Source organism: Rissa tridactyla, chromosome 10 (assembly GCF_028500815.1).
Source record: "Rissa tridactyla isolate bRisTri1 chromosome 10, bRisTri1.patW.cur.20221130, whole genome shotgun sequence".
Classification (NCBI taxonomy): domain Eukaryota; kingdom Metazoa; phylum Chordata; class Aves; order Charadriiformes; family Laridae; genus Rissa; species Rissa tridactyla.
This window is the reverse complement of record NC_071475.1, coordinates 2,080,179-2,102,163: the sequence shown is the minus strand read 5'-3', so window position 1 is coordinate 2,102,163 and position 21,985 is coordinate 2,080,179. Positions and strand designations below refer to the sequence as shown.

At 39.6% G+C, this 21,985-nt stretch overlaps 2 protein-coding genes across 9 annotated transcripts in view; both read left to right on the top strand.

Annotated features, from left to right (window-relative positions):
- Positions 1-2,353: 2,353 nt before the first annotated feature.
- Positions 2,354-4,999, top strand: LOC128915699 (translation initiation factor IF-2-like). Its single transcript, XM_054216426.1, has 2 exons — positions 2,354-2,417; positions 4,260-4,999. The coding sequence occupies exons 1-2, from the start codon at positions 2,354-2,356 to the stop codon at positions 4,997-4,999; spliced, it is 804 nt and encodes a 267-aa protein (XP_054072401.1).
- A 99-nt stretch (positions 5,000-5,098) lies between these two features.
- TASOR (transcription activation suppressor) overlaps positions 5,099-21,985 on the top strand; it is a 34,087-nt gene continuing 17,200 nt past the window's right edge. For 7 of the 8 annotated variants that reach the window (XR_008468638.1, XM_054215799.1, XM_054215797.1 and 4 more), the window contains exons 1-13: positions 5,099-5,609; positions 13,037-13,182; positions 14,347-14,439; positions 15,387-15,459; positions 16,846-16,937; positions 17,278-17,436; positions 18,785-18,912; positions 19,579-19,610; positions 20,327-20,432; positions 20,830-20,933; positions 21,046-21,149; positions 21,379-21,451; positions 21,587-21,661. Coding sequence is in view for 7 of the 8 variants with exons in the window: in XM_054215799.1 (XP_054071774.1) it covers positions 5,243-5,609; positions 13,037-13,182; positions 14,347-14,439; positions 15,387-15,459; positions 16,846-16,937; positions 17,278-17,436; positions 18,785-18,912; positions 19,579-19,610; positions 20,327-20,432; positions 20,830-20,933; positions 21,046-21,149; positions 21,379-21,451; positions 21,587-21,661 (1,552 nt within the window). In the remaining variant the exon portion in view is untranslated. Of the gene's footprint in view, positions 5,610-5,638; positions 6,229-10,427; positions 10,436-13,036; positions 13,183-14,346; positions 14,440-15,386; positions 15,460-16,845; positions 16,938-17,277; positions 17,437-18,784; positions 18,913-19,578; positions 19,611-20,326; positions 20,433-20,829; positions 20,934-21,045; positions 21,150-21,378; positions 21,452-21,586; positions 21,662-21,985 lie in introns of those variants that run through there. The other variant, XM_054215803.1, reaches the window with a different exon arrangement.

Here is a 21,985-nt window from a genome sequence, read left to right as displayed (position 1 = left end):
AGTGATCCAGAATTGTTACATCATTTATCAAGTAGTACTTAGTAATTGTTGTGATGATCTCTCCCAGTCTTATGTTAATTAATACATAAAATAATTTTGTACAGCTGCAAAGACGTATCTTTTTAAAGCAAGTTGTCCATAAGGAAAACATCTTTGTATGTTGTTTGGTAAACGAGCAAGACTCTTCATACATTGTTTGCATTTGTTATGATACGTGCTTATGATGTCTGTGTTTCTCAGTGCTGAACACATCTAAACACATTGTAAACATATGCTTTAGCATATTTTCCAGTATTCATTGTGTGAGAAAGTGGTAGAAAGCATACTTCTCAAGGTTACAGCATAATTTTAGTAGACAGTAGTTTCCCTACCCTGTTAACTTTTTTTTGGAGTTGTTTCTTTGGTGCATGTTGAGTTTATTGGAATGGCTCTATAGTTGATCCATACAAAGTGGCTCCATTCCAGAATTACTGGAATTCAGTGAAGATATGCAATTTCGACCCAGTTTCTTCTGAAGTCTTTGAAATCTTACTGTCAGATGGTTATTCACTGTCTGTGGATAGGTCTTAATCTAAGGTGAACAGTATGTCAATAGAGCTATGGTAATACAGACAAGCGAGGAGATAAATGTCGTGTGTGTGTATATACACATGCTAAAATTACGTTTCCCTAAAGAAAAAAAAATATATATATTTACTACGTCTACATGTATTAACTTAATAGCTACTGGAAGACCTCATTTTCTTTTGAAAATTCTTTCACCCTGCCCAAAACATAGATACATTTTTCAGTAATTCTTTTGGAATGAGAATAGGCAATATGGTTGGAAGGGCCCACATTAAATAAATGTGAACCATTTCAGGAAGAAATTTGTCTTACCTAACTTTAGAACACCAGTTAAAGGAATCCCCCAGTGTCCCCAAAGAATTTCTTCCTGTACTTAACTTCTATTGCTAGACAGTTTTTTCTAACATTTAACCTAAATCTCCTTTGATACAGCTTAAACCTCATCCCAGTCACCAGGGACACAGAGAATATTTCCTCATCTGCAGCAGCATTTTCTGTATTTGATAACTGCTATTATTTATCCTCCCTCTTCTAGACAAAACACCACCATTTTCCCAGTGTTTCATACAATGGTTTAGATTCGTGCAGCACAAAAGAATCACTAAATATGTTCCAGAAGTTACAGCAAAGAGGAGTATGTGTAAAATGAGAGTTGAGGACACCGACTTAGCTCTGTAGTATTACTGCTCGATTGTGAACACAGGCAAGCCAGCTGTAATCACACCCAAACATCCATCAGCTGAACTACTTGTGTATTGAAGACGTACACAGCCAAGAAGTGATTTTAACAGCTTTGCCAACTCAAACTTAATAAAACAGGTTGACATGTTTGGAGATGTATAATGTAGCAACACAGACTTAAATAACACTAGATTGGCATTTCTGTTTTTTCTCTGGTACATGGAAATTCTATTTGAACAAGGTAAAACACAGCAAAATTATTCTGATAATATATCAACTTATCTGCAATATTCTCTCTACCACCAGTGAATCTTCACAGAGCCAGAACATCGAATTCGCAGAGACAGTCTGTCTTTATTTATCCATAGTTTGAACACTGCATTTGTGGGTTTTACTACCTCTAGATAATTGAACACCGTTTCTGCAATTACATAGATGTTTGGTGTTATGTTTCTGTAATTTATGTAAATTATAGTTACAGATACTAATTACCCTATTTAAACTTGGCTGGCTCCCCAAAGACTTCTAAGAAGAAACTAATAATTATTAGCTTATCTTCTTTTAACACCCTGGAGGCTACCATTAGCACCAGACCATTTCTGAGTTGGGACGTTACGTATGTTTTCTGTCTTACAGGTAATCTAAAAAGAGATCAATAAAATAAAAGGGCTGGGTTAAAATATTTGTTCCTTACATAGGAAAAACTTTGCATTGAACTCAGTAGCTGCGTTTGAGATGATGATGTATATATAGCTGCAGTTATCAGGATTTAAGATTAAGATAACTATGTAATGAATACATCAACTTGTTCAACAAGTACAGCACTAGTATACTTTTCACAAAGAAAACAAATTGTGGGCTTTTAATGTTTTGCTAGTTATTTGTAAAACTAAACATCCAGTATTCGTATTTCCTACGCATTGCAAGAATGGGTTATTTTCAGGAGGCACTTTTCAATTTAGTGCATTCCTCAGAACTGCCGAAGAAACGGCTTTGCTATCCTTAGTAATTTCACTGTTACGATGTAAAATGTCAGTGTGGCTTTACTCTGCGTTATGCAGCTACTGCACTTGTGACTGCTGGTAATGTACACAGCAGAGTTAACATGGCAGTGAATCTAACCTCACAGCTACCAAGTAAGCACTCGGGCAATTCGAAAAGCTCTGTAGGTGAGTTTTCCTTAGACAACACTGTTTGCCATTTCTACAACTGAAATTATAGGTATGTGATTTCAAACCCATGAATTGCTTTGACAGTTCAGGGAATTAATGGACTGAGTGTGCACAGTAGACTTGATGGTGATGAGCAGAAGAACTAATGTTTTGCTCTCTCCCACCATAGCAAGAAGCCACCTGAGCTGCAGAGCTAGAAAGTGCTAGGCGCTATGGGTTTTCAAAATTAGGCGACTAACCATTTTAATGCTCTGTGATGATCTTCATTCTGCTCCCTATCAATAATTACATCAAATCATTCAGGTGAGTTGGGTTTCACATATTCCCAGGTGAATAACGACAGGACCAGAGGAAATGGTCTGAAGCTGCGGCAGGGGAGGTTTAGATTAGATATTAGGAAGAATTACTTTACTGAAAGAGTGGTCAGGCACTGGAACAGCCTGCCCAGGGAGGGGGTTGAGTCACCATCCCTAGAGGTGTTTAAGAAACATCTAGATTTGGCACTTCAGGGCATGCTCTAGTGACAGAGATTGTAGGGGTTGGGTTTTTTTGTGTGTATGGTTGGACTCGATGATCTCAAAGGTCCCTTCCAACCATGAAGATTCTATGATTCACACCCTTCTTTTACCAAAAGTTAGAAGCCTTGCAGCAGAGGTGAATAAATGTTAACCTTCTGATTCCAGGCTGGCTTCCGATACAGGTGTGGAGGAGACAAACATGAGGTAGCAACACCTTAACGTACTGCAGAGGCATCCAACAAAGCTCATGTGTGAATACCTACCAACTGCGTGGATGTGATGGTGTGCTGGTTTTGGCTGGGGTAATTTTCTTCATAGTAGCTAGTGTGAGCCTGTGCTTGGGATTTGTGCTGAAAACTGTGTTGGTAACACTGGTTATTGTTGAGCAGCAGTAGCATACTACCTCAGTAGTTTCATTAGCAAATCTGCTGGGAAAAGTCTCTGACTTAGCTTCAATAGCACCAAAGCCATTTATAGCATTTGGTTTCACTGCATTTGAAAAATGGTACTCTTTGGCATATGGATAATGGATTATGTTGCCTTCAGCTAATCTGTAATTCTTTATTCTACTGATGAGACATTATAATTGTTTTATTTTTGAAAAAGGCCAAATAGTTCATTACTTGCACATGCAGCTTTTTCTTGTTGAAGCTTGCTTGCAGTTTGTAGTTTTACAAGCCATGGAACACAAGTAGCTATTGTCACTTAAGTACCCTTGCTATAGCATCTGTCTTTTGTCACCATCCTAGAAGGGCATGTACATGTGCTTGATTAAACATATAAAGGGGGATTAAATTTGATGAAGTTGAATTAAACACATAAAAGTCTTTGTAATAACACACATTTTCTTTGCAGTTTAAGATTCTGTCACAAAAAAGTGTAACAAACCACATTGCTTGCATTTTTAACCGATTCGGTAAGAACTGTATCTCTTATGCTGTCTCTGTGCAAAGGTGTCATTGCTGTTTGAACTGGAAAAACGCTAGTCCAAAGACAGAGGAAGTTCGGCAGCGTTTGTGCACCCCCTGCCTAGAAAGAGGGGAAGATGTTAACGGGGGGGAAGGAAAGGAAGGTTGTTTGGTGTGTTCTAATTCATTGTGAGACTATCCAAGAGTTCTGTTAAAGTATATTAAGGCTTTTGCCTGTCCTTCATGGTTAATAACGTGTTTTTATTCTTCGAAGGGGAAACTTCGTCATTTTGAACAATTTTGAATTTGAGAGGAAGAAGTAAGAGCTGGCACCCCCGGAGCACCGCTGCTTTTTGTTGTTGGGCGTTTGTCGAGATGACTTCGTGGGTACCCTGGCTGCTCTGTCACGACAGGACGGCGCCTGCCCCGGGCAGCTGGACCCTCACCTGCCCAGTGCCCGCGGCCAAGCCGTCCGTCACCCGCAGGCGGGGCTCGCGGGGACAGAGGTAAGCCGGCACAGCACACCTCCGCGGAGGCTGTTGCGAAGCAGCGCGCTCACGGCCGCACGGCAGGGCTGCCGGGCCGTTGGCTGGCCGCGGATCCAAGCGCCTGCCGTTACCTTGACGCGAAACGCTCCGTCCCCTCCTCCCCAGCGCCACAGCCGGCGGGACAGGGACGCGGGCCCAGCGGCGGCCCCGCTCCCCGCCAGAAGCGGCGACGGACGCCGGGACGGGACCTGCCCAGCCCAGCGGCGGCCCCGCTCCCCGCCAGAAGCGGCGACGGACACCGGGACGGGACCTGCCCAGCCCAGCGCTCCCCTCGCCCGCTCCGGGCGTCTCTGTGGAGCTGGAGGAAGAAGCTGCTGGGTCTCCGCGCCCACGGGGCTGGTAGGAGGGACGCGGGAAACGAGCGAGCTGCCCCTTCCGCTCCGTCCTGGCGGGCTGCGGGCGGAAGGACCTTTCTCAGCCGCTTGCCGATAGCCCGGGGCCTCACCCGCCTGGCGGTGGCGGGGGCTGCCACCATTTTAAACACGGCTCCGCAGCCAGAGCCTCCGCCTCCCGCAGCGGCCACCCCCTGCTCACGGAGGCGGCTGAGGCGGTGGGGCAGCGCCTGCCCCTCTACTTATAACTTGTGCCGCGAGCGGATTGGCTAAGGCGGGGCGGCTCCAGCCACGCCCCCTTTCGGTGTGCGCGGCCGCCATGTTAGAGAGCGGGGAGGGGGCGGCAGGGCTGCCATAAAGCGCGCGGACGGAGGGGGAGCAATAGCGGCAGCGGGTGGTGCATGGCGCTGGGGAAGGGGTAGTTCGGTGGGGGAGGAAGAGAAGGCGCGGGCTATCGTGCTCGCTTCTCGGCGATAGGAGCGAGTGGCGGATGCCGTGATCCCCAGTGGTGGCGAGATGGAGCCGGAGCAGCATCAGCGGACGGAGAAGACCAGCGCGGGCCTCCTCCGGGTGGAGAGTAATAGAGCAGGAGCCGCTGAGGACACCACACAAAATGGCGGACACTCTGAGAGCAGTAGCACTGGGGAGGCGCTGCTGGTGGCTGCTGTTGCTGCAGAGGACAAGGTCCCCCCAAACCTCAGCATCACTAGCAGCAGCCAGCGCAGGAGCAGCATCTCAACGGCAAATGAACAACAACAACAACAGCAGCAGCAGCAGCCGCCCAGCGGTGTGTTGGGGGGGCCTCCCCCTCTCCCTAAGCCCCCAGAAGACCTGCCTGTTAGGAGGAACTTTCAGATCCCCAGGAAGAGCAGAGAAAAGAAAGGTTGTTCCTTCCCTTTCCCTCCTTTCTCTCCCTCACTCCTCTCTTCATCTTATTCATTAGGCAGGCTCTTTATGCACCTCACACAACTGCATGCAAAATCCTGCGGGTGTGGAGGAGGCTGTGGCATGGCTTGGACTAGCGAGGCTGCTGGGGATACGATTTTCAGCGTCAGAGAGGCTTTTACATTCTTTCCTCTCCCAGCCCCTCCCTCTTTTCTCTTTCGTTTTTATTTTGTCACAAGGAGGAGGAAAAAAAACCGAAAACAAAACTCGGCTTGAATTTCAGACCCTTGCTTTAAAACGATGGAAAAGCTGGATGCAATCAGGGTGGGCTTGAGTGTTGATCCTGGCTCTGCTTCTGGAGATGCAGTCACATGCAGAGAAGATGGTTCTCTGGGACATGGACAGAGAAGATGCTTCACTTTTCTCTTCCCCCTGACCTCTCTGCAGGACAGGGGTGTAATCCTGTTTAGGGTAGATTAGCAGACACTGAGCAGAGTTGTCCTTCCATTGATGATACGCAGAAGACTGTTCTTATCTCATGAAAGTTCCTTACTTTGCAGGGAGAAGGCGAGCATCCCACATTCACATGCCTTGCCTTGGAAGTGTTCCTCTTCCAAGTGTACAGGGTTTGTTCTTTGGTTTTCGAGTAAGTCTTCCTCTAAAAGCCTGTGGTATTGCTTTTTGTGAGACTCCATTGGCTTCTGCTTATCTTTGATTTTGTTAGGTGGTGTTGGAGACATGTCTTATTCCCTCACTGAAACTTATCTTAGTTCTTGACCTTTTGCAGTGTGGGGTCAGTAACTTAGTACGTATCACAAAAATACCTGTTCGCATAGGCTTCTAGTTCTTCAGAGAAGAGTCTAACATCTAACTTCTTGAATGCTTTCTTCTGTAAGGAGGAGATGAAGGTAGGTTTATTTCATTATCCAGTCTTCCCCTTTCCCTCCTTCCATTTTTGGCAGTAATGTCCCCTTTTTGCTTTTCTTCCCTTTCTTTCCCATTGCCACTCCCCCTGAGGGGGGTACAAGTTTGGCAGAGATTCATTGTAAATAGGACTGGGTTGATTTGGAGGGAAAAAAAAGGCTCTTATTCATCTGACAGAAAAATGTCTGGATAAAATTTGGTGCTTCTTGCCCTTCCGTATGTCAGACACAAGTGTGGTAACATTTGAATACCTTTATATATATTTGAGAAATGTTTATTACTTAACCACAGGCATTTGAAGTTACTTTCTAGCGTTTTGTTCCAATGTGAATGAAAAACCTGCAAAATCATCTAATTCATCATTTGCCTGTGCAGAACTATCTCCTACAGTGTATAAAAGCTTTAGACTAAAAAGTTCAAACATGAAGCTTCTGTGGCTTCTAGGATAGAAGGGGAAGCCATTCTTAACGCCTCTTCTAAAATTCGCTTGCTAGTGTCAAGGTCATTTGACCCCTTTGTAAGGGCTTACTTTTTAGGGTACTTGTCTTTTTTTCTTTTGTTTTCAGCTTACAGAGTGCTTCTTGGGCGTTTTAGTCATACTGGCAATTTATGGTTTCCAAAATTCTCAGACCTTTCTCCATTCTGTCCGTGGTGCTTGCGGTCGCATGGTTGTTCATGGGTGCTGACTGTTGGTCCATGTGATACCATAACGCAAAGTGCTTTGAGGGAGCATGCAGGCAAGGCTAGCAGAAGTGGGTTAGCATAAAAGCTGCCAACATGATCTTTGAGGACAACCAAATTGCTGTTGGAATTGGTATTGGCATTTGAGAAGTGATGCAATTAAATCAGCTCTGGAATTAAACTAGAAGATTAGCAGTGCATTGATTGTCTGGCATTGTAGTGGCATACACTTACAACATGCATAGTACCAGTGTTCAAATGAATCTTGTTGAATTACAAAATAATCAAAAGATCATCTGTCCCTCTCAAAAGAGCTGTCTTGGCTAGATTCTAAATTCCAGCACGAAACAATATACGTGGAATACACTTCTTCCATCCTTCCTTGCATCGGAATTGTCTTGTTTTGCTTTTTTGAAAACCTCCATTTTATTCATGGGCATACCATCCTGAGAGATGCCTGCTGTCTTGATTATGAAGAGTAATCTGTCGTGTTCAAACTATAAAATCTCTATAGGATGACTTTGTGTGGGGTGGTTGGTTGGGGTTTTTTTGTTTGTTTTTTAAAGCACCAAAATGTCTTACAGGAACAATTTTTTATTGTGAAGCAATTAAAAATTGAATCTGCAAAACAAAAATGTAAGGGGAAAATCCTAGAAAACTTAGGATTTAGCTGCTTATTTAGCTTTTCTGTGGCTAAATGTGGCTAATGGCTTTCTGTGGTGCAATGTCTCTCCACCAACTCTGTTTGGGGACTGTAAGGGACTGAAAGTCAACAGAAAGGACCTTGTTAATGTGGAGAAATGCATCTGGAGGAAACGTACTTCTTAAAACTAACTGTGGTTAGTTGTCACAGGGAATCTTTTTTCTGACTTCCATTTTTTTTTCCTAGTGGAAGAAATTTGGGAAACCAAACTGCGTGTAAAAAAAAAAAAAAAAAAAAAAAGTTGGCTGTGAGATTTTTTCTTTTTTTAAATGCACTTGTGCATTTGTTTTCCTGCTTGAAAATGTCTTGAAAGTTTCCGCTTTCTTGGTACATTCAGTTTAGAGATGGTGTTACGTTTTCTTGAGTAGCTTATCTCTTTTTTTAATCTTAGTACTATAGCCAGTTGTTGTGGCCTCTTCTAATTTGACTGTCAGACCTTCTCAGGTGTCCAAGTCTGCCTGAAACTTCAAAGATCCTTGTTTGGATGGATGAGGAAAACAAGTTTTCAAGACAAAGCACTGGAAGGGCATTTTTTGACTCGCTGAATTCTGAGTGGTCTGTATACCAAAAGGCAATTCCAAAAAACATGCTCAAGTAGCAACCAATGACTCAAGGATTGCTTATTGGTAAAGGTTGAACATTTATTTGTGTAGTCTGCCAAGTTAATAAATGACTGCTGTTTCTCAGGCTCAGTGCGGGGGAAAAAGGTCTTGCTTTTGTCCATGAAAGTCTTAGCTGTACTTGCTTGGAGGTCTAGGTCATCCCTTTTCTGTTTAATAGCATTTGATGTTTCGTGTTGTCTTTTGTCTTCTAATTTTCCACATCTTTGGTAAAGATACATATCTGCTATTTGCTACTTGCTCTTTCGACGCAGGGATTTCATTAAGCAATTCTTGAACTTAATAACTACTTAGATCTTTTGAGAGCAAAAGATATTTTGGCGTAAAAAAAAATCACATAAGTGACAATATTATGGTTCATCAGCAAAAAAGATTTTTAGTCTTAGTCTTAAAAAATGAAGACTTAAAGAAAATGATGCTTCTCAATGGAGTTCTTGTAGCATGAGCACTTGTTTGTGAAGAGTGCTAGCATTCTGCCAACTTACCTGATAATAAAATAAGTAATTTACTTATCTTCACTTGAAAGTTAGTTAGTTCAGCATTCTTTAAAGAAAATGTCTCTGTCTTCCTCTTCTTCACATTCTGACTTAAAAAAACCCCCAAAACCCACAACCCCCCTGACTTCAAACTCAGTTTTCTCAAGTTGAAGCATCAAACAGCTGTGAAAGAGAAACTTAAAGCCTCTAGGGAATTATGTGCATCTGAACATCCAGTCTAATATCTGTCCCTAGACTAGGTGCTATATTAGCTAATCTTAGTTGCCACCTAAAAATACTTACATATGTTCCAATACACTGGGTAGAAACTAAAAAAAAAGCACTATCTTTTACTTGTTTTTACTTCTGAAGAACAAGCCAGCAAAACCCACAATATTGACCTGTATGTGTTAGAAGGATACTGCAAGTTAGTTCTTACATAAATGACGGTTTAATTTAAATGGGTCCAATAAAGGTGCAGCATACCCCTATCAGGTTTGTATAGTGAGCCTGAAAAATAGATACGCACACACTACTGGTCTTTGAAGTGATGTAGGACTGGAGAGAAGTTTCATAATCTGATCTCTTGCCTGTGACCATAAGATTCGGTGACAGCTGTTGAAGGCCTAGTTTAGTACTGATCAGGTTCTTTTCTGGCTTCTAAACTTCTTTAAGTGAAGTACAGGCCCTTCTGTAGTGACCTTAACCTTTTAGAAAATAGCTGTCCTTTAGTACCAATGCTTAGGTGACAGAATGAAAAGTTGCTTTGCTAGTTACCTCCGTAGGTAATGTTTCAGGTTTTTAGTAGTAACTTGAAGGCTGCAGTGCCTCAAGTTCTGGAAGGACTGCGAAAGGGGCTTTGAGCCTGTCGTGAAGCATATGATTAGTGTGTTTGAAGAGGCATATTGAACAAGGGGAAAAAAGCTTATACCAGGTACTCTTACATTTTTGGACTGTTGTATATGGTAACTTATCTGAGGTTCAAAGCTACGTGACTTACTTTTTTACTTTATGATTACAATGCTGTCCTGCAGTCAGTTTATCAGACTTTCTTTGCTCCATCCGTCATTTGTCAACTCAGAAATAGAATGCAATAGACACAAAATTAGCAGGCTGCCCTTGAAAAAGAAGTGCTTAGTGGGTGCCGTCTAGTTCTCAAACCAAGTGTGGAGTGTCTTCTAGTGCTATATATGAAAAGGTGTCAGGCAGACAGGGTGAAATTTGGTGTTTGTAAGTACTGTTCAAAACATAAGTAGTGTGTTCTGTAAGGATTTTGCAGTCAACAGATTTCATTCATGTTCCTTTTCTCTCAGTCAATAGCTGATCATGAAGCCAATCACTCAATTTATGCATGAAGTAAGCTAAGGCAAGATTCTATGAGTAGCTGCTGTTCCTGTTCGCTTTGTATTGAGTGGGCAGTGTATATCAAAGGAATAGAATTCCTTTACTGTGGTGTTTTTTTGGATTGTTAAGCGTTTTCCTACCAAAAGGTGGATATAAGGTCTTGTTCTTAGGCTGATGTGATCAATTAGATGGAGTCGGTCTTGTTTTACCGTTCTCAAATTGAAAAAATGGAATCTCAAAAGTGACTTTTGTGCCCAAGTACTTAAAAATATTTCAGTTTTGATCTATCTTTACTACAAAAGTAGCAACAGCCCTTTTTCTAGCTTCAGTAGCATCTCTGGTGAACTTAGATGGTGTTTGTTTGAGGTATAAATTTGGTGAAGTACAAGCAAGTATATATATTATTGAATAATAAGTAAGAATAGTAGTAAAACATACTTTCAGTCTTCTGCTAACAAATGGAAGAAAAAACACAATAATCTTAAAAAAAAAAAAAAGTAATAAAAAAATCTCCCATAATTTTAAGGTGGTAGCTAGAGGTCTTCTGTAAATTTGTTGAGAGCTACTTGTGTAGTCGTTTATGTAGGTTCTCCATAGCTGAAGAACAGGGGGACACGCTGTTCTGGGGCAGCTCTGTCTCAGCTGGCTTGTCAGAATATTAAAACACAGATGGAAACATAGTTGACAATATTTGAATGCATGAGAGGATCTTAATTGATGTAATAACATGCTTCTTCCTAGATTTGCATCTGGGAAGTAGGCAAGACGTTGTGTACAGTTTGTGGTCACTCTTTCTAGCTAGTCCTGTAGAGTTTTCTGCTGGCCTGGACGGAGGAAGTAGGCTGGGTTTGAGCATGTGTTTCTAGGGGGAAGGAAGGAGAAGGGGTGGTGTACTGTAATCACTGTCAAGGAAACAGGAAATTTGGGCAGGCAGCTGGCGTTGGTAACCATCTGCCTTAATGGGTCCCTTCAGACAAAATAGGAACAGGTGATACGTGAAACTCACGCGCTACAACACGAGGGTTTAATAGTTCCTTGTCAGAAAGATCCAAGAGGTGTTTGGGGATGGGAGGTGCTTTTCCAGTGGGCTTCTTTTATATTTTACTAGGTGGCTTCTTTTATATTTTACTAACAAGTGTTGCTCTCTTCAGTACAAGTGCATTCAGTCTTAGTAATACTTAGTTGAGAATTTCGTTCGCTTCCAATTATCTCTCCTCCCATATTGCTGTCAGCCTTTCAACAATGAAGGTGGTGTTTACTAAAAAGGATGTTATATAGTAACATTTTTTAAAATCAGTTTCATAACTTCCACTCTTAAAAAAATCACTTATTCATTGTTGCAGGTGTTGGAATCATTGCTTTACTTTAGTTTGTAGATGTGGTATTACGTTATGAAGTGTGTGTGTAAATGCAGCTTTTACTAAATAATACAAGACAGTTCGGTTTTCATTTAGAACAATAGTTTTATATTGAGGCTAATGTAGTAAATATTTCCTGCAAATGAGGAAAAGATTACTATCTAAATCTACTGCCATATTATTTAATGAAGTTGGAGATACACCCTTAAGATGTAATTAAATTTAATTTGCTGTTAGAATAATGGTAGATTGTCTTTTATGTGAGACCAGTACCATTGTAGTTCATTCCTAACTATTGTAACTTCTAGTAATTTCAAGTGGTGGTGGTGTGGGGGTTTATTTTGGTAGAGGAAAAAGAGGCACTCCTACAAAAAGAGCAAAAGCATTCCCAGAAATACCTGTTGGGAATACTTTCTGTCTGAAGTTTATAAAGACCACAAAAATACCGCACTTCTTGTGAGTATTTTGGAAGTTACCCTGGGGAGAAAAATGCTTACCGTACTGAACTAGCTCAGTTCCCCCAGGAGTAGTATTTTCCTAGACGTTACTCTCCAAACCTGCACTCAGGTCCTCTGCTGGCCTGCTCTTGGGATGCTCTTCTGATCAGTTTGAAACTTGCGGTACCCAAATACAAATAAAGACGCTTGGAGAGATGAACGCTTTACTTGTGCGAACTCAGGCAAAGGTTTGCCCAGCAGGTGAATCCGTACAGCAGACAACAAGTGAAGGGCTTTCCTCCTAAAGCAGTTACCATACGGGATAAGATCATAAATCATGAACACAGGCAGTGTGGATTTTAGATACAGGAGCTTATGGAACTTCTTAAGACATATTTAGCCCCGTATTTAGCCTAATTACCATAAGCAAACAAACAAAAAAACCCCATAACGGTTCTAAAGAGAGGCTAAGCCATGAAACTGTTGTTGAGGTTTTTATTGGAACAATTTGTTCCTCGTTCTTAATTAAAAGAGCTAATTAGTTTAATTAAGATTGTAAAAGTTTAACTACAGTGTTTTGCAATACATATCAGATGTTTTCAAAGGGTAGATTCAGATTTGAGGTGCCTCCCTTACAAACTTCTGAGAACGAGCTGTTCAAGAGTAATATTAACAAAGCACAAAGAAATGTGTTGTGTTTTTTTTTTTTTTTTAAGATGCTGTAATTCTAGGCAACTTTAACTTAAACTCTCTAGCCTAAATTCCATCTTTTTCAAACATTTTAGATGTTTTGTATTGTAAACTGAATCACGAACCATTTGTCTTCTATGCATAAACTGTCGACGAACTGGAAAATGTTATTTTATTTCTTTTCTTTTATAGCACTCTTTCAGCCAGTAGCTGTAGGCTCTCGAGAATTTGAGGATGTTGTGAAGATTCTGCATTCATCTTACTTGGAACCAAGTTCAGTGTCCAATTTTAATTACAAGAGAGCCAGCTTAGTTCATAGTGAACTGTTGGAAAAGGAAGTGAGTACATTTGTGGCTTCCCTTTATGAATAAGGTACAAGTCAAATGAAGTTTAATGTTTTCTCTGAGTCTAGAGGCAAAGACCCGGAGATTATTTTCTACTTATGTGCTTGATACTTAATTGCAAACCCACATCCCCCAAAATGTAAACAGCTATTTTTCAGGCAAGTTTATGACTGTGTAGACATAAAATCTTGCCCGCCAGATACTCCAAAAAGACAAAAGAAAAAAATTGTATTTGGTACCACTTGCCTCTGTGCATTTTTAGTTTTCACAGATTTTCTTAATTTTAATGTATTTTTAATAACCTGAAAAGATGCTCTAGTATCTTATTTGAAAGGCCTGATGCTTCCTGTGAAACTTAGATTAAAATATTTTTCTGATACGAAGTTTACATAGACTCTGTAATTCTGTTGTTTTCCAAGAAGTACCTCAAAGAGTTGATTACTTGAACTAGTAACTGACGCGGCGTGGTTGAAGCGCTTCGGCTGTACCTTATCTGGGGTCTCTTAAATCCAGCCTTGGCTTTCTTTCGTAACTGTGAAATAAGTTTTCAGTCCCAGCGCCAAAAAAGCTTTGTGTATGGAGTAATAGAATAGATAATTGTTTTGCTGTAATTATTATCTTGAAACTGTAAGGTAAACTCTGAAATTTTTTTTTTTTTTTTTGCTACTGTAACGTTTATGATTCATGGTTGCAGCTAAGAAGTATTGCAGCTGATGAAAACCACTGCAGTAGCAGTGAGGTACAACTCCAAAAGTACGTGAATAACATAAGAGATAATGGTCTGTCTCCTAAAAAGAGAAAAAGGCTTATTTCTGGATTTCAAGGATGATACGGAAGTCATTGAGCTGGATGCTTCTAGATAGTTATGCTACCAAGATAACACTAAAACATTACTGCACAGGTTTGTTTGAAGAATGTAGCTTCCTTAAAAAACCCAACCAAAGAAACAAATCTTTGGGCAGGTTAAGCCAATGATATTTCCCACGTGTATAATGTTTTTGAAATTTAATTTTAGCATACTGTAGTCTCATTCAAATTATCTTTTGATTGTTTTTGTACACTTGGATCTGCTAACATAGATGGGGCCTTAAAAGCTTTACACTGGAATGTGACAGCAATAATCTGTCTACATGTGTTAAGAACTTTCTGTAATAATAGTTCACAGAAAAACGCAGAGAGCTGAAATTTGATGGTCGCCTAGAAAAAGAGCTTTCTGAAAGCTATGCATTTCTGATGGTTGATCGACCTCAGGTAAGAAAACAAAACGACATATACAATGCTTTCTCTTCTTTCTCCATTAAGAGTTTTTGGGTTTTTTTTTAAGCTGAATGTTTTTATTGACGCACATGTTAATCTGTAAGTTATTTTTGCAAAGTTCAGCACTGGAAAGTTTAGAAGGATTGGAGAGAGATATGATACTATGTCACTGTTTAAATCCTTTATTCTCTGCTATTTGAGGTGCTCTATTTACATGTCTCTGTAAAGTAGCTCCTCTGGTTTAGGCTCTGTTTTATAAATAAAAGGACGGATTTTCTGATGGCATGTGGGTTTTTGTTGGTTTTGTGGTTTGGGGTTGGTTTTTTTTTTTTTTAATTGAAAAAGAATGTCGCGTGTTTTTCATGGCAGCTGGTTTTTGGTGGTGTGTGGGCTTTTTGTTACAGTTTTTGGGTTGGTTTTTTTTGAGTCAAGAAGAGGTTACCTTAGAGGAGAAGGTAACCTGTAGTATTAGAAAATGGACCTTATTTTCTGTGTCTCCTCTTTGATCATGTGTTTTTAATCAAAGTGACAGTAAGGGAATTTCTGTGTGTTTTCTGCTATTATAGAGCCAAGATTTCTTAAGCATTCAGTCATTTGGCAGGTTTACTTCTGCTTTGTGTATTAACAGCAAGTAATACTCGTAAAGTGTGTTCAAGGTATAGGGAGGCTGTTTTGTTTTGCTTTTAAGATCAGGGTGAGTCTGTGTAACTGCTTCATACTGAGAGTTTGACTTGCACAGTTTATATAGCAATTCAGACTAGTCTTACCCCTCGGTGGTTTTGTTTTTAAGGGGTTTTTGGGGGGTTGGTTTTGTTTTGTGTGGTTTTTTTTTGTTTTTTTTTTTAGCTCAACTAAAATTCTGTAATTGTTGTTTCTCATTGTTCTGTTCATATTCTGACTTTCCCGATAGACTTGCTTAAAAAAATGTCTGTTCTCTTCAGATCCAGAACATATGCGAAAAGGGGCTGCAGGTGGGCCACTCCAAAATAACAATTCTCGGGAGCCCTTCCATGGGTAACTATCTTTTGATTAGATGTGCTGCTGTTATTCAGTATGAGTTGGCAGATAATGTGATGCAGTTGTGTAAACTTCCAGTCCTTTTTCTATCACTTATTACAGGAACATCACAGCCAGGTATTTTTAGCAAAGTAGATTGACATCAGAACATTATTTCATAACTCTGTTTTTGGCTAGTTCATTTAAATTATTTTCTCAAAGGGAAGACCTAATTCTCATTTTGTCTTAAGTCAAACCAATATATCATGTCTTCCCAGTATAAAATTAGGAACTAATGCAATCTATGGCTGCATGCCTCTCTATGTTTGTACGTACACGTATGCATGCATGTGCATTCAGAAATACCTAATGGAAATAGTAGCTCAGCTTAGTATTGATGTAGATAGAACCAAAGTTCTTGAATGTACAAATCCAAGAAGAGCAGTGGAAAATTGGGAGACTTGGAAGAGTCATAAGCTATTAATAGATTTGAAAGAGCAAGATGCAAAGTTCCTTTTGCAAAGCTTTTCAAATAGAAAATTAAGAAATAATTTTGTTGTCCTCTGTGAAAATAGCAGAGTAGTGAGGTGCTAATATGAATGTTTAAAGCATAACAGATGTGAGGGGGGAGGAACAAAGGTGTACGAGCATATAACTTTTTACCGTTTTAGCTGGTAATGGTTCTGGAGCAGTTAAATAAAGACTTGGAATAAGAGCAACCTAAGCAAAATGGATGCTTTTCTGAGTGCCTGAGTTCAGTTACAGTTATTTGGTCTGAGGTAATTGGGTAGACCAACAAATGACAGTGTGCGCGTGAGGCCTTCAAATCTATGAAATTATGGTTGAAGTGTTGAAAAGAAAGAAATTATTTTGCCTTTCCCTTGGAGTGTCGGTTCAGGAATCCAAAACAGTGTATTTCTGTCAACACTGTAGGATGAAAGATTGCGGAGGATGCCAGTGTTTTCCTGCCTTATTTCTCAATCATACCTTCACCGCTTATCTCCCCATTGTGCAATGGGACGTTGTACAGAAGGACCTCAGCTGTTTAAAAGAACACCTGAAAGCGGTAGCGGTATCTGTACAGCCTTTGGGCAGGGCTCGTCCTCTTGGTCACAATGCTTTCAGGAATGCGGGTGTGCTCCTTTCAAACCCGGCGGGTGTCCGTATTCCACTGTGGTGGTTCATACTGAAGTTGGTGCAAGTAAATATTTATTCTACTGTCTTGAAGTGGCAAATTGTGAACATGCCCTTTTGTCCTTCCCTGATCATACTCCCAAAAGATCGTTATATTTTTATCGTTTGGTATACATTGAGCTTTAATCCCATGTAATGCTTCTTAAACTTCTAATAACGTTTTAACATTCAGCATAATGTATTTGGGTTTTTTTTTTATACTCCTTTCAGGTGTTTATATCTCCAGATATGCTGATTTATTGCAGCCTAATCCCCTAGAAGCTGGAGCAACTGGAGACGTGATTGTTTTTAAAATAATAAAGGTAAATTTATCTAGCTTATTCTTGAAGAATTATATTGTTTACTGATAAAAGTGATTTTAACCTAAGTTATTGAACTCCATTATCACATAATTATCTGCTTATAGAGAAACTAGAACCCTACCAGCTTAAATACTGACACTGAGCTTAAATAAAGCGTAATAAATTTTTATACAAGGCAAAAATGTTTGTTTTCTTTGAAAGAATGAAAATAATGTACTTCTATAATGGCTTTTTTAATGGCCTGTTTTCATTTCCCTGCTCTTAATTCCTTTGGTACTTGAACAAGTTTGCCAGTTATCGGGAAAAAGCTTATGCTTACAATTCTTCTGCTTTATTACAGGGAAAAATGAAAAGCATATATGACCACATCGGTATGAAAGCAATGGAATCGACAGTAAAGAGTGCGTTAGATCCAACACCAAAGCATGAGTGTCATGTTTCAAAGAATGCGAATAAAGTAACCTCCTTGTTGGCTTATCGAGCCTATGAACTTACTCAGGTAGAGAAAAGTTGAGCATGAGTTAACTTCTTATGTAAGAACTTTATAAACAGAACTTTTGAAATGATGGAGATAAAATCACTGAAGATAAAGCAGATACTGAGCATGTTCTGTAAAGCTGCAGTCTGGTGTACGTTTAGCAGCAGCCAACAGATACCTGTATTAGAAATTACAGAACAACATATCAGCCTCTCTTGATTCCCTTTCCTATACCTGGACCTGATGCAGAAGATCCCCTTCAGATTAGGGTGTAGGTGGCATAGGAAATAGCTAGGGAATGTACATGGGGCCTGGAATGTATGCTGGAGAGGAGAGGAGATAGGTGGAGTTTGAAGTGTAAAAGTGGAACTGGCTAGTGGGCATTAAGTGGGACTCCTAAAAGGGAAAGCATTGACTAGGAAAGAACAGCATTTTTCTTTTTTTTTCCCCCTCTTTTTTTGGTCTCTTTTTGTTTTCCTTATCAAATTCTCAGGTTTGGAGATGGTGAGTGGTAAGAGAATGGAATCAGTTCCAAGCATCTCTGTTCCTCCAGCTGTTCCATCTCTGTCACTGCAGTAATCTGTTGCAGTCAGATTATTCCGTCAAGCCCATAGATTTTGGGATGCTTACTTGAAAGCATTCTCTGCAATATTACAGCTTTTAAACTTGTGTAAATCAGAGCTGGGCACTGAATCAGATGGCTAGAAAATGAATGTATGTTTTCATTTCTTATTACAAAGTTGCCTTAATTTACATTTTTCTTTAACATGAGAATTTTGTGACTGAACTAAGGATGGACTCCAAACCTCATGGCCATATTTATTTTGCTCAGTGAAATATTTTTGGTTTTGTTAATTGTCCCTTACCTCATCAAGAATATACTTTGAAGTAAATGTTGCAAAATTATTTTTTTTTATTCCTGATTAGCTCCTGAAGTAGTGTCCATCCTGTCAGTAAAAAAAAAAACAAAAAACAAAACCCAACAAACCTTAATTGATTGTGTTATAAAGTACACATGAGAACAGAATTTAAAAGCTTCCCTATTTTAGGTATCAGCTTTTGAAGAAATAGGGTGTTGGTAAAAGGAACATAAATGTTCCTTTTTGCAGTTTATTACTATTTGCTATTTATTACTGTTTATTACAGTAACTTATAACTTGCTTTATATACCAGTTAATGTTTGGCATAACGGGTTTCAAACAAGCTCCCTTTGTTTATTTAAATAATTACTCATGAGGTATATTTTGTAAGCTATTCTTGTGAAACCGAGTATGCCTTTCAGTGAAGAAAGGTCATGGATTGTTAGTATACTTGCAAAATACAGTTCACCAGACTTCTAATTTAACATTGTGTTCACTTCTTTTTCTAGTACTATTTTTATGAATATGGCTTTGATGAAATAAGGCGAAGACCAAGACATGTTTGTCCTTATGCTGTGGTTTCGTTTACTTACAAAGATGAAATGGTGCCAGTACCAAAATTCTTGCCTCCGTCAAGGTAAGCTAGAAAAGGAGTTTAGGAAAGACTGCAAGCAGCATAAAGAATTCGTAGGTCTTGGCAGTAACTTAGAATTGATTTAGATGAACAGTGCTGAAATGAATGGACATGTCACAGGGACTTAGCATAATAAATACTTCTGATACAAAGCAAGAGGACAAAATTGGTTTTATGCAGCAGGCTGGCCCCTGTAGGAAGCAGCTCTGCTGCTCTTTTCACCTCCTCGCCTTCTGCTGAGATGGAGTCCCTGTATAAGTGGGTTTTTTGCATAACTGAGGAAATTCATAGACAGAGAAGTGTTCACAGCAGTAATCTTGCTTAGTATTCTAAAAAAATGTTCTGTATACTTAGTCACTGAACTCATCAATGGTGTCTCATTGCTTGTGGAGAGAGTAGCTAAATGGGAAGCTGATTACAGATACAGTAAGATACCTATGCTGATAGGAAGGCTTCCAGATGCGGGGACTGTACTATGTAGTGCTAAAAATAGTTACCAAGATAGCGAAAATAGCACAAGATACTGCAGCAGTGATAGCTTGAGGTTAGAGAGCAAATTACCAGTGTTGTTATTTTGTTAGACTGATAAAATATCCTTAATGTAGAATTTAGTAGCCAAAACTTTTTGTCTCAACCTAGTAGTCATTCTGTCTTTTTTCTTTTTGTTAGATCAAACAGCTTCAACACAGATAGAAGTACAGGTAAGAAAGAATTGAAATGTATTGCTTTTATGATATAGACATGGAAGGTTTTTGACTTTTTTTCCCCATGTAGTTTTATTTTTTCTTTAACTGAAATGATCGCCTAGTTATGCAGACTGTACCTGAGTGTTATCCTGTACCATACTGACCTCAGGCATCTCTTCCTGATAGTGGATGACTGAACAGACAGACACCTTAGCTTGTATCTTCTTTTACCAGAACAAACCAGAACTGAACAAAATCAAGTCTTTTTTTCCCCCCTCCTTTTCCGCTTACTGCATAGTAACACCTTAGCTTCTGTTCCCAAATCTGCTGTTCAATAGCACTTCAAATAATATGATCCTCTGTCCTGCTTTCCTTTTGAACCTCATTCAAGCAAAATATTGGTACGTATGGAAGTGGTTAACAGTTAAGGTAAGGAGGGAGGATATCCTTGCACAGATGTTGGCATCAAGGGCATGCTTATATAAACAGGTACAGGTACCATACCAACCTCCTTTACTCTGCTCAGGGCAGGTCAGAACAAGATAGGATTGTGAACACCCTTTCTGTTACCTTTTAACTTATTATTTAACATATTATTGTTTGGTCTGGTATTAGTATGAAATTTTCCCTAAACTGCTTTTGGACATTCAGCAACCTCTTTACTGCCATTTCCTTTCAGTCCCACCTAGCAAGGGGTTTCATTTAGTCTTTCTTTCTCCGTCTTAATTTAGATAGATCAAACTTTACGTTATGGAGGGGACAGCTTTGGAATAGAGGCAAGCTTTTGTGCCACGTTTCCTTGAAATCGGCAGCACGTCCTTTCCTTCCCTGCAAGCTGTGAGTATTACCATTTAAAGAGTAAGTTCAAAATATTGCTGTGTTAAAACTCTTCCTAGTAGAGGCTGGTGAATTTTGGATATATTCAGAAGAAAATCTAAAATACACGTTGACTAGATGCTTTAAATATGTCAGACTAGACTCCTGACTTACAAACGTCCAGAGCTCCTTTTAGTTCATGCACAGAACTCTGTCACCATCTCTTTTTGTTTGTTTAACTTTGAAGTGACACACACTCCTTTGCAGGAATGAACACCACTGGCTCATGAGATAGTCCAAGGAACTGATTTTTAAGAGCGTGTATTTGATAGTTCTTATTTGAGGGTAGGACTGTAAGGGGACAAAAGAGGTCTTTATTTTTTCTTTTTTCCTCCCTCCCCCCACCTTTCGTCTCCAGTCCTGAGAAGCTTGAGGTTCAAAAAGTTGTGAGCATTGATCAGTTGAAGGAAAAAGTTTCACCAGCGTTGTTCTATAAAGAAACTTACCTAGGAGCAAAAGAAGGTAAATAATTCTAGCTTAACTTCTTTTTTTTTAATTCAGAATTTAAAAAAGTTATGAATTACAATTGTTTCTGTCTTTCCTACCTTCTCTTTCTACCCTTGCATCACGTCAGTGTTGAAGAACGGCATGTACTGTAGCCTTTATGAAGTTGTGGAGAAGTCCCGTTCTGGTAGTCACTTGGAGGGTCTACTTCAGAAACTAGAGAAAGAGAAACTTGTGAGTGCAACAGATTTGACTCTTCCTGTTTTTAAAAATTATTTTACTAACTAGTAATTGAGGTGTTTTACGATGTCCATGATCTCGCTGGAATTCCTTAGCTGGCATATTCTTAAGTATTTTATCAGGCTGTTTCTCCACCCATGATAGAATTTAGCTTGCAAACAATAAGAGTATTTGTAGTGAGCAAATGTCTTTGAAATGGTATACTCTTTTTGCTTGAAAACAGGTTCTTGTGAAACCACTTCTGGACAGAGGATTCCTTTTTCTTCTTTCTCCTTGGCAAATGATGTCTCCTTATGGTATGCATACTCAGGGATTTTCAGTTTTGAGTTGGTTTTGGATACTTTTTTTTTTTTTTCAGGGGATTGGGTTTTTGAATACTCTTGAGGCATAGTGATCGTGTTCTCAGCTGACTTTATTTTCTTGTGTTCCAGACCAGCAAACTGGACGGCCCCGCATGCTACATGCATTGTTTCTGTTTCCAGAATCTAGAGGTGTAACGAGCTCAAGTAAGTTTGCTCACTGTTGAGAGTGTTGTGTACATGTTTACTTAAATGTCGTTTATATTCTGTTGAAGACTTTGTAGTGTTATAATCTGTCAGTGTAAACTAGGAGTAACAGTTTGCATTGGTTATGGTCATGGTGGTGGTGTTCAAAAAGTGTTTATTTCTTCACAAGTGTAATTATCACTACATATTTTAGGTTTGTTTGTTCATGTTTTAGAAAGTAAAACTTTATTCAAATTTCTTGATTGTGTATTTTGGTAGAACTGAGCCATCAGTATTCCAAGAGATCTATACCTTAGTAATAATATAGCCCTCAAACCTCTGAAG

What these genes read in the sequence shown, in the direction of transcription:
- LOC128915699 (XM_054216426.1), top strand. Translation starts at nt 2,354, where the DNA reads ATGGCAGTGAATCTAACCTCACAGCTACCAAGTAAGCACTCGGGCAAT. An exon ending in CAATTCGAAAAGCTCTGTAG is followed by an intron (nt 2,418 to 4,259) that starts GTGAGTTTTCCT and finishes CTGTCACGACAG; the next exon opens with GACGGCGCCTGCCCCGGGCA.